Here is a 12,022-nt window from a genome sequence, read left to right on the forward strand (position 1 = left end):
CTGGAGAGATTTATTACGTTCCAGCTCAATTTCTACGCGAATATTATGCAGATGGACGAAGCCTTAGCCTGACCAAGGATTCTTTCACTGCATTGCGGAAGCACGGAGATTTTCTCAACCCCAACTGGGCGTCTACTAAGGATGATCCTCACCGACTTTCTGTTAGCTCAGCCGATGATTAAAATAACTAAGATTCGATGGAATGGGTTGACATCTTGCTGTCTGGAGTTGTGCAATCAAGGGTATCAGTTGGAGGAAGGATATGGAACGGCGCAAATCATGTCACAGAAGGAGAAGACTTGTTCCTTGAGCATAAAAAACATGAACTTTAAAAGTACCGCAGCCTTCATTCTATTGAAAGCAACTCACTAAGGGTGTTTTAGCCATACTATAGATGGAATGGAAAAATTAACATCATAAGAGCTCTGTGTGAGGAAGAGGCTGTTTCTGTGATGTCTAGAGTAAATGAGTTTAATAATCATTACGCCTTGAACGGCAACAAATTAGAAACAATCTCATTGTAATATCCAGGTTCAAAGAACGATCAAAAGCTAGTTTTCTTTCTAGCTATCGTCTCACACCTCCTCCACAGGAAAGAGGAATGTGATGTCTAAACCTCTCAGGATATCCTCCCCTTCAACTTCCCACCCCTCGTCTCCCAAGATCTCCACAACGTCACTCCGGATCTGTTCCGTATTCCTATACTCACCATTCCAGGATCTCCTCACTATTTTCCCCAAGAACTCCTGTTCCAGTGCCGGCCACTGCCTCGCAGACACCATTGCCTGTACCCTCCTGTATCGATCTCTGGGGCCTAGTCCCGGGCCAAAATCCCGTCATCAACTCATATACAAATGCGCCCCACATAAAAGGTCCGTCTGCCGCGTAGGTGTCGCTGCGTTCCCGCGATTATGCGCATAAGGATGGAATGCCTCGCCGATTGTCGAGTTACCATTCCAGGCTGGTGTGCCGGCGTTAACCAAGCCCGCGAGCGAAATGGACATCGAGGGAGACGATGAAAGCCAGTACTGCGATGTGGCGAGCTCGCCGAAGAAGACGTCATTCCTGTGGAGGAAGCCGAAGCCTGAGAGCACTTGAAGGCTCCACTGGTAGATGAGAGGTCGATACTGCGGGTTGATGCGGGATGCTGCCGAGTCTACGGAGTGAGAGTACATGGCTGACTTGTACTTCTGGAAGAAGTCTGAGAGAGGTGGATCAGAGGGTTTGGCGAGGACGGGAAAAGCGGTCCAGGGGTCGCGACGAAGGAAGCTGTTGAGTTGTTATAAATAATCCGATCCCGGGTAGAGGGAGAATGAACGAAACTCACGAGACTAGCCGTGGGTGTGACTCTCCAAGTGATTCGTAGATCCGAGTCGCCTTCCAAACCCTTAGAGCCTGCTGGTGTTGCGTGTCTTTCCGCCATTCGGCATCGGGAGAGTCGTCTGGGTTGTGGATGTACTCCGGCGGGAGGAGGATGACGGCGTCATCGTCAAGTTGCTCCGCATATACAAGACCAAGGTCTACGGAGAACTGGGTGCCGTGCGGTCCTCGTATTATTGGCTGTGGACGTTGCGCTGCAGTTGCTGAAGGAGGAAGCGCACCTGGACCTCTATAGGTGCGTGCCATGATATTGGGAGGTCGGTGTAGGAGCTCGAGGTGGGTGGAAGTCGTCAAATTAGTTAGCTCCGGTCTAGAAAGTAAGTGCGCGTACATTGTGGACTCTATACGTGGACTTTGAGCTTGCGAGGGACGCGGCCCTGTTGTGAGTAATCTGCTTGCACTTGGAGTAGTAAATACATGATGCAGTCCCATTGTCTCTGGCTGAGAAGCTCACATATCTGACAGTTTCTATATGGAACGCCGTCCATCAGGGACACGGCAGATGATTTAGCGACTTACCACACTTGGTAAGCGAGACTTAGGTAGTGGAAATCCAGCCTCCATGCCCCTACACATACAGTATCTGACGCTATCTGTGCCAAATGTCAAGTATAGAGCAAGACTTGACAGACGAACGTCCACATTCGAATCATCATTAGAAGGTTATAATAAAATTAGTCTTCTACTGAGAGTTATTAGGTAGTTACAATATTTTAAGGCGAGATGACTATGGTCCTGAGTCGTAAATGTCTCTACAGTATCACTGTAGCATCTGTTGCATTGCATTGAGCCTGTAGCTTTCTCTGCGTTCCATAAGCTCAGCATGGCGCCCGCTGTCAACTATCTGGCCACCTTCTACAACCAGTATCACATCAGCTTTCTTCACCGTGTGAAGTCGATGTGTAATGGCTATCACTGTAGTGCCTCGTGACGCTCTTTCAAGCCCCTCTTGCAGTGCAGCCTCGCTGGCAGCATCCAACGCGCTTGTGCTCTCGTCAAGAAGCAGGAGACGGGGTCGGCGGACAAGGGCCCGGGCAATGGCAATACGTTGTCTCTGACCACCCGACAGCCGAGAGGCTGATGGACCGCATTCGGTGTCGTATCCATCGGGAAGAGATACAATCACATCGTGGATATTTGCCAGGCGACAGGCTTCCTCGATTTCAGCATCGCTAGCGTCATGGCCCGGTAAAGCACCTAGCCCCACGTTGAACCGCACAGTACCATCAAAGAGGGCAGGGTCTTGAGGCACTAGAGCAATATCGTCTCGGAACGATGTAGGGAGCTTTGCAATATCCTCATCGTTAATGAGGACGGCGCCAGAGGTGGGACTGTAGAGGCGCTGGACTAGGTTCATGATAGTGGACTTGCCGGCTCCGGAAGGGCCGACCAAGCCACAGAACGTATTTGGTGGAATTGTGAAGGAGACGTTATCGAGAATTGTAACATCAGGGCGGGTAGGGTAGGAAAAGGAGACGTTCTTGAACGCCACTTTTGCGCCGCTACGGCTTTGCACGTCGTTGGAGGGTTTAGTTCTTGCTTCGCCAGTGGCTTCAACATCGTCTCCTGACTTCGAAGGATCTCTTCCCGGCTTGCCTGCATGAGTGCTAGATCCCATGTTGACAACTGTCATAACGCGTGACAGGGCTAATCGAGCACGAGAGAATTCTGGTGCAAGAGAGAACATGCTGCTCCAGAGCTGCGCGCTCGTGAGCATCGCAACAAGTATGATAAGAAAATCGGTTTGCGAGTACTCCCCCTTCATGATAAGCTGTGAGCCCCACCAGTAGGCAAGTGCGTTGACAAAGGTACCAGTGGTATAGGATATTGCCAGCCAGATATTAGTCGTGACCGACGCGCGCACGATCTGCTTCTCAGGCGGTTTCAATAATCGTCTGAAAGACTTCATGTATTCGCTTTCAAGTGACAAAATAGCTACGGTACGAATAGATTGGGTGGCTTCAGTGGCAAGAGATGTAGCTGTAGTGAAGGCGCTGCGGTGGCGCTCTTCATAGCGTGCCAACATACGAAGCTGCATAAATCCCGATCCAAGGAGTATGGGCACTGTTACCAGGCATACCAAAGCGATCTTCCAAGCGAAGATATGGGATATTATAATAGCAATGATAACATTGACGCAGATGCCGAACACGGTACCGAATGTCGATCCGCTGAAGGCGCCAACTGATACACTATCCTTAGTGATGATCGAGAGCAGGCTTGATGGTGTTCGACCTTCAGACTGATGCCAATGTATGCTTTGTTCGAGGAGAGACCGAAATGAGAGGATGCGTAGATTATAGAGCAGTTTCTCGGCCACAATTCCAAAGCCTAACCAGGCGAGGAAATTTGCGATGAGTTCAACTCCTGCAAGCATGAAGTATAGGCCGGCAAAGAAGCTGCCCATATGCCGTATGTGCTCAACAGTGCTATTACACGGGTTAAGCTCACCGACAGTGAACCCGAAGATGAGACCGGCACCAGAGAAAGTCGCTCCAACAAATACTGCGGCTATGATTGCCAGGGTAAACCAGCTCAGAGACGGTCTAATTAGCCATGCTAGCCCTCTGAGAACGGAGCTAAAGGGCTTTACGAGATCTAGTTCTTGGTCTTTGGCGGTTTCCTTCTCTTTGTCTTGGTCTTTCTCTTGAGATTCTTTTGCTGACGAGAGCTTGCTGATGACTTGGTCGGCTTCAGTCATTTCAGCCTTCTCAGTTGCTTGAACCTCAGTCTTCAAACTTGACGCATCAAGTGAATCTCCGGAGACGGACCCTGAATCCGTCTTGCTTGTAGACCCGACTGACTGTAGTTTGGCCAGGCGGGCAAATTCTCCTTCAGGCTTAGCCATGAGCTCTGCGTATGTCCCCTGCTCGACCACTCGACCAGCTTGCATAACAACAATGTTGTCAGCATTACGAATTGTCGAGAGACGGTGCGCGATGGAGATGATAGTGCGCTTCTCGGCAGCGGCACGCTCTACGGCAAGTTGGATTCTCTTCTCACTCGCAGAGTCAAGGGACGCCGTTGCCTCATCTAGGACAAGTATCTCTGGCTCACGAATCAAAGCGCGAGCAAGTGCAATTCTCTGGCGTTGTCCACCACTCATAAGAGAACCGTTTGGACCAGCAGACGTACCGTACCCGGATTCGAGACGCTCAATGAAGCTGGCTGCATCAGCCTGCTCTGCGGCTCGCTGAATAAGGACTGCAAGCTCTGCAAATTCAGGTCCTAAGGATGCGGCCGAAGATAGTGCATCTTTGCCTCTAGCAGCCAGCTTGGTAATCTCAGGTCCATTGAGTAACGGCTTGAGATGTTGGTGGGCAGCCTTCGGAGAATTGACAAGTCCAAGAGCAATATTTTCTAATATTGAGCGATCAAGTAGAGAAGGTTCCTGTGGAACAAAGCTGATGAAGCTTCGGAGAGACCTGACGTTGAGATCCCGTACGTTGTGGTCTTCGAGCTCGACTGTGCCCTGTGTAGGGTCGTAAAGACGTGCAATCAGAGCAGCGATGGTCGACTTTCCACTTCCCGAGAGACCCACGATGGCAGTGTATCTTCCCGCTGGGAACTCCAAGTTCACATCTTCCAATACAAGCTGTCCAGGTCGCGATTCGTACTCAAATGATACGTTACGTAGGGCCAGTGCTTTTCCGGTGCTTGGTGGAAGAACGATACCGGCATCAGAGGTGCCGTCGATGGTAGATGGAGCGTCGATATCCTCCATAAGTCTCTGGTAGGCGGCCGTAGCCCCGCCTAGGAAAGGCAAAGAGGGGGCTATTCCTCCTAACATAACACATGCATCAACAAGAAGGTAGACTATAGCATAGATCTGACCAACAGTAGAGCCTCCATCACCGGTCTCAACCGAGTCAGCTATTTTAAGGCTGCCCTGCCAAAAGGCCAGCGCATTCCCTGAGTACGCGATGAAGTATAACAGGCCGGTCTGGACAGCCGCAATGGCGGATTTCGTTATGGCGTTCTTGCGAGCACGTGCCATATGCTCAGAAAATTTGGCCTCGAGGCGAGGGGCGGCACCGAAAGCTTGAACAACAGCCACATGCGAGAGCGCTTCGGATGCGATAGATGAGGCGGACGCAGCAGCCTCGGTCTGACGGACGAAGTACTTGCTCAGATACTTTCCGCCCAGAATACCTGAGAGAAGGAAAGCGGGAAGCATGCATATGAGAATACCAGCGAGGCGAGGCTGCTTGGTGAATGCTATGACAAACACGGTGATGAAAAAGCTGACGGTGGTAAGAATGTTGCCAACCTTTTCAGAGGTGCCGGCCTGGATAGCAGTGATATCACCATTAAGTCGACTTGATACCTGACCAGAGGCGCCACGGGTGTCGAAAAAGGCTGGCGGCTGACGCAGGAGAGCTGAAACATAACGCGTGCGTAGGCGTTGAGCAAGTCGCTGGCTGATTATGTTCCAACAAGTAAGATGACCATAGATGAGTACGAGTGCGATGGCACCGATGTATGCGGTCTTGATGACTTTGTCGTTAATCGATGACTCATATTGAAAGGGATCAACAGAACTGCTTGACCCGTCTCCATCAGCAGCACAAGTTGCACTGTTGAAATTATCGATGAGCTGACCGAACAGGACACCCATGAGAGGAAACGGAACGCCGGCGCCGGCGGCACAAGTGGTGCCGCAGACAATGAGCAAGATGTCTATCCATGTCGGGCTGGCAGCAAAGAGGAGTTCGAAGTAAACAAATGAGCTTTTAAAAGTCTACAATGGATGTCAGTTTGGTTCCCCTTGATAACCGCATTCTCAGAAGGATAGTTCAGACTGACTGATAATACAGTATTTTGCTTTGCTACAGCCGGCGCACCGGTGCTGTGCTCGGTGGATTTTGCCGGAGGCCGTTGCTCTTCCGTTTCGGGCACCTTCTCTTTGACGGCATCGCCAGGTTCCGTTGCCATGATCTCGGCCCCCCTCCAATTCCAGCCTTAGAAGATAAGGTTATGATCTAGTTGCTCAGATCGTCTCTGAAGAGACAGGCACGCACAGAAACAGATTCTCACTTGCAACCTAATCAATCATTTGGCCTGGCAAATGGCCAGAAGGGAGAGAGACAAATTGGCGTGGCAATCACCGGCATTCTGGAACCTCAAACATCTGGCATATGATCCGATTCTCGGAGAGCCACGATCAAATTGCCTCAACGAGAAAAAAAAAAACCAATTCATTAGGTAAAAATTCAGGTACATGACTGGGCGCGAGATCGTCGGTAATGCTGTTTGAGATAGGTACTTGGGTTGACAAGTATGCATGGGCACCGATTTATCCACGACCCACAAGCGTGCTCTCACAGGATCGGCACCGCAAAGCAGCGGAGGAAGGGGCCGGATCAGCGCTGTTAAGGTTGCTTAGACTTTGCATAGAGAGCATTTAACTATTGGTGGTATCCACGGTGAAGTGTCAGAATCAGGATGCCGGGCCGGGGCTGTCGGCAAGGGTCTGTGAAGAAACCCGGCAAATGGGTGGGGCCCAGTCGGGGATCAGATAAGATGAATACAGCGGCATGCGGCGGATCAGATAAGATTAACTGCTAATCCCACGCCAACTCTAATGCAGCCTTGCGCGGGCCGGTGTCAGACCACATCTGTTAGACGCACCCCCCGTCTCCATTGGGCTTAATTGCTGCATTTCCGTTTGCTTTTCCACGAGGAATTCTCATGGCGTATTTTTATTTTTGCTGAGAAGGACGCCCCGCCTGGACATCACATTATGTTTCCAGGTTGAACGATGCTCTCCTGCCCTTGATCACGAAATCCCTCTCCCGGCAGTGATCTTCAACACTATTGCTCATGTGGCTTGTCCCAGTATATAAGAGGGGTAAGCATCGGAGAAACATGCATGGAAGCAGCACTGCCTGCGAGGTACAGCAATACACGAAGGCCCCCAATCATCCTTCTTCTTTCGCAAACATGGCGGCGACCTTGCCGACTTTGCGAACTACGCGCCTGGAGATGCGACCCTTGGGGCCCGAGGACAAGGAGTTTCTGTTCCAACTAGACTCGGACCCAGTCGTCATGAAATACATCTACACCGGCAAGCCACTAGACAGGGAGACGTCGGAAATGATACATAAGCATCTGGTCGAGATACCCGCGTCTGGGCCTGGGTTCGGGTGCTGGGTGGGTGTAGCGGGTGACGACCTCGTCGGATGGTGGGTGCTTGCTCCGAGCCAGACCACGGACGACCCCCCACAAGTCAACAAGGAGAGGGCCGAGTATGGCATGAGAATCACGCCCAAGTTCTGGGGGCAAGGTTACGCAAAGGAGGGTTCGCGCGCTGTGCTGAGGCATGCCTTCGAAGACTTGGCAGTGAAAGAAGTGTATGGCGAGACGATGGCCGTCAATGCGGGGTCTCGAGCAACGATGGCGGGTTGTGGGCTGAAGCATGTGCGTACTTTTCACAACAAGTACGACGACCCGCCTCCTGGCATCGAGGAGGGCGAAGTGGAGTATCGGATTACCAGGGATGAGTGGAGTGCACTACAGTAGATCCCGCTCAGAGATAAGATAGCAAGCAGATTGCCTCTTTAGGAACAGCTCTGAAACCTTGACAGGCTTTAAGTCGCACTAGAATAGAAAACCATTTACGCCACTATTCTCTTTTCAACTACTCTCAGTGGACCACTTTCATTTTAGAGAGAGATTTCAAAATGACGGAGCATCACGCGTCAAGTGTTTAGGATAATTCAACAGTCACATAACATTGTAAGCGCGAAAAAACTTTCTTTGCTAGCGTAGGTTCTTGACTTGGCATCACGGTCGGGCCTTGTCGGGCATGCTATTACGTCCAACATAGGCGCCGCGGCTGGGCGAACACAGCTGGTCAATACAGTTCGTCAGGTTAGGCATTCTTGGCTGAAGAGCAGTAATTCGTTCCTGGTGACAAGGTTTCCCCCATCGCCGTGTTGATCGGCAGTGGTATGGTCTCCGCCCACAATCAACGCGTGGCTTTTGCTGAAACTCAAGCCACCAGCAAAGATTCTCCCAACCAATGGCCCCATCGATCCAGTTCTAGGTTCATTCGATCAGATTAGATTAGACAATTCTGTTTCACGCCATACGCGGGATCCCCACCATGGGAAGAGTGCTAAGCGCAAGCCAACCGATCTCGGACCGTGCGCAAACCATCTGGTGTTGAACCCTTGTATGTGCCCTTCCCAAGCGAGTGTGTGCCCCGGCCCTCTTTGCGGGACCCTTCCTTTCTAGTAAACACTGGCCGCTACCAGTTGGTTCAAAATTTTAATCACCCAAGCCCATCAGGCCGTTCTCGAACCAATAAATGATTTCTGCTGAAAGCGGCCGACGTCTGCACGCAGAGATAAAGACTGGAACATTACCAAGACAAAGTTGCAGACAGATCTGCTCCTCATCGTCGTCTTCAACCTGCCAAGTTAATAGCCATGTCTGTGTTGTTGAATAAGCTCCGTCCTGGAGCGGAACATAAGACGCCTGAAGTCGCTCAGGCCCCTACCACCGCCGAAGACCCAGAGACTCAGGTGGCCACCGGCACTGTCACTCCAAACAAAGAGACTGGTGTTGGCTATTCTGACGACAAATCAGCAGACAATGGCAATGAAGAGCTCGTCCCAGCTGCAGACGCGCAACGTGGTATCCAGAAAATCGAGGCGGTGACGTTATCCTGGACAAAATGGTCGCTGGCTGCGTTATTATTCAAGTATGATTCTATCGTCGCCGTCTCAAGAGTAATGAACCCGATCTAACATGACCTCCACAGTATTTGGATCATCTTCTTGACCAATGGCTTCAGAATCTCGGTTCTCTACAGTCTTGTCCCATTTGTTACAAGCGATTTTCAGTCTCATTCGCTATTGACTGTCATCGGTATTGTAGCGGACGCGATGACGGCCGCGGTGTACATCCCGATGGCTAAGCTACTGGACGTTTGGGGTCGTGCTGAGGGGTTCCTCCTCATGGTCTGCTCTGCCACCCTAGGCACCATTTTGATGGCTACATCTCACAATCTGTCTACGTTCTGTGCCGCACAGGTGAATAAATCCATTCAATTGAATGGTCGAGATCATTTATGCTGATTTTTCGATACAATATAGGTCTTTTACTCCATTGGATTTGCTGGCGTTATTTACACCGTGGCCGTACTGGCGGCTGATGTTACATCCTTGAGAAATCGAGGCTTGGCATTTGCCTTTACCTCGTCACCATACATGATCACCGCATTTGCTGGCTCTAAAGCTGCTGAGGGCTTTTATTATCATGTGCATTGGAGATGGGGTTTTGGTTGCTTTGCGATCATTGTCCCAGCTGTGACTCTTCCGTTGTTCTTCATGTTGAAGCTTAACCTTCGCAAAGCTAAGACACATGGTGTCATTTCAGAAGATGGCGATAAGCGAAGTGTTTTCAAGATCATCTGGGACGGCGTCATCGGCTTTGATGGTAAGTAAATCGGAGACAATGAAAGTATCAAGTGCTAATCTTGCTTCGTCACTACCAGTACCGGGAGTCTTTCTCTTTGCCGGTGGCCTTACGATCTTCTTGCTGCCATTTACTCTCGCCACCTCCGCTCCTCATGGCTGGAAGTCTGGCTACATTATTGCGATGATTGTTGTTGGATTCGTTTTGCTTGTGTTCTTTGGCTTATACGAGACGTATCTGGCTCCTCAGCCATTCCTCAAGAACCAGTTCTTGACCGACCGTACTGTTGTTGGGGCTTGTCTTATCGACATGACATATCAGATCTCGTACTACTGCTGGAACAGCTACTTCACGTCTTTCCTCCAAGTCGTTAGCAACCTTTCTGTATCCGAGGCCGGGTATGTCAACAGCACGTTCCAAGTCGTTTCAGGTGTTCTACTCTTCATCTGTGGTTACCTGATTCGCCGCTCTGGACGCTTCAAGTGGCTATTCTATATCGCCGTCCCCATCTACGTTTTCGGTTTGGGCCTGATGATCCACTTCCGTCAACCTAACCAGTATATCGGATACATCGTGATGTGCGAAATCTTCATTTCGGTCGGAGGCAGCATCTTCATTCTTCTGGTGCAGCTGGCCGTTCTTGCGGCTGTCGACCATCAGTACGTCGCTGCTGTGCTTGCCATGCTCTATGTCTCTGGCACTGTTGGTGGTGCTATAGGCAACGCAATCTCCGGATCCATCTGGACGAACACCTTCCTGAAGGCGCTCACCCGCAATCTTCCCGCGTCTGCGCAACCAGATGTTCTCACCATTTATTCGAGCTTGCCTGTACAGCTTTCTTATCCGATCGGAAGCGACGTACGAATTGCGATTCAGAACGCGTATGGATATGCGCAAACAAGAATGCTTGCCGCTGGGACAGGTATCATGGCGCTGTGCTTCATTTGGGTCCTCCTTATCAGGAACTTGAACGTCTCGCAGAAGACCACGCAGACCAAGGGTGTTGTGTTCTAAGGGGCGTATTCATCGCAGCAGAGAGCTTCCATTGACATATTTGCACACTTCTCTGTTCTGAGAGATAGCCAGGTCTTTCTAGATTCCAGGAATTGTTGTGTACCTAGTCATTGCCGCAATACCTAAGTTCTCGGCGCTGCGCATCTTGTTCGGGCCTTGCCTTTGAGAAAAGAAAAGATTTGGTGACAAGTACTACAGTGATAGCGAGGAATTATAACTTTGTACAAGAAATAATTTGCGACAACTGTTCCGTCAGTCCCCAGCCTTTGAAACGTTATCTAGATCTCACGCACAGCAAATGCAGCAACCAGCCATCATGTCTGCAGCCAGCATTGAAGGATTCGTAGCGTCTCGATGAACGGACCCAGCATTAGACCGCAGGTGCATGCTGCAATGCCGAGAAGCCGTGAACACATGATTTCTTCTCGCAGGTCACCCCACCAGTCTTCACTTGGGTAGGCACACTTCTTGGCCATGCAGGTTCTCCGTCGGGGGTATCGGCGGACTCATCATAGCTATGGGACGAAGGCTCTTGCCAGATTGGAAGCTCGGTAACCAACACTGTTGTCAACGATACAGTGTCCCGAGGCCGGAGCTCAATCTTCTTGATGCGACGAGCTTAACAGGGTACTTGTCCTCAACTACAAAGCCGCAAGTGTATGAAGATCTGGCGTGCGCCACGCGAATTGACAGCGTGGCCAAGCACATCCCTAGGAGGTAAGACGGCCGTTGTGGCGTTCTTGGCTCCGGTACTCAGACCAGCTAAGGGAAATTTGCAATAATGTGGCGTGTTGAGTGCCGATGCCTAGGATAGGGGCGTCTATTTAGCAATATTTCCCAATGAGGCTTAAATAGCATGCTTGAAGCCTTGTAGAGCAAACCCCTACACAAGGTCACCTGCGTGTAGTTGAACACATCATCAACTGGGTGTGTTACACATATCGGCCAGGAGTTCCTGGGTAGGCAGGAGACCCCGCACTTCGAAATCTAATCAATCAGATTAGATGATCTTATCAAGTAATTAAGTGATAGATCTTAGAACTTGTAGTTTTCGTGTTCTCTCTCCTCTTGGTTTTTCATATATACAGGATGAGTTCCAGGTTTTCCTTTTTCTCCGCAAAGCGTGATATGTTACATCATCGACAGATCGTCTTGAAGAGCTGCACTTCTGCTACACTGCACGGTCATAGACTTCCGGATATGC

At 50.5% G+C, this 12,022-nt stretch overlaps 3 protein-coding genes across 3 annotated transcripts; 2 read left to right on the forward strand and 1 right to left on the reverse strand.

The window, feature by feature from the left end:
* Window positions 1-2,107: 2,107 nt before the first annotated feature.
* UCRPA7_5961 (putative abc multidrug transporter protein) lies at window positions 2,108-6,315 on the reverse strand (the record flags this gene model as incomplete). Its single annotated transcript, XM_007918504.1, has 3 exons — window positions 2,108-2,132; window positions 2,313-6,121; window positions 6,187-6,315. The coding sequence occupies 3 exons, from the start codon at window positions 6,313-6,315 to the stop codon at window positions 2,108-2,110; spliced, it is 3,963 nt and encodes a 1,320-aa protein (XP_007916695.1).
* A 1,008-nt stretch (window positions 6,316-7,323) lies between these two features.
* UCRPA7_5962 (putative gcn5-related n-acetyltransferase protein) lies at window positions 7,324-7,902 on the forward strand (the record flags this gene model as incomplete). The annotated part of the gene is made up of 1 exon (XM_007918505.1): window positions 7,324-7,902. One exon carries the CDS (start codon window positions 7,324-7,326, stop codon window positions 7,900-7,902), a length of 579 nt encoding a protein of 192 aa, XP_007916696.1.
* A 1,694-nt stretch (window positions 7,903-9,596) lies between these two features.
* UCRPA7_5963 (putative siderophore iron transporter mirb protein) lies at window positions 9,597-10,818 on the forward strand (the record flags this gene model as incomplete). The annotated part of the gene is made up of 2 exons (XM_007918506.1): window positions 9,597-9,825; window positions 9,884-10,818. 2 exons carry the CDS (start codon window positions 9,597-9,599, stop codon window positions 10,816-10,818), a joined length of 1,164 nt encoding a protein of 387 aa, XP_007916697.1.
* Between the last annotated feature and the right edge of the window lie 1,204 nt (window positions 10,819-12,022).

This window comes from Phaeoacremonium minimum, assembly GCF_000392275.1.
Source record: "Phaeoacremonium minimum UCRPA7 unplaced genomic scaffold PA7_03_scaffold_447, whole genome shotgun sequence".
Taxonomy (NCBI): domain Eukaryota; kingdom Fungi; phylum Ascomycota; class Sordariomycetes; order Togniniales; family Togniniaceae; genus Phaeoacremonium; species Phaeoacremonium minimum.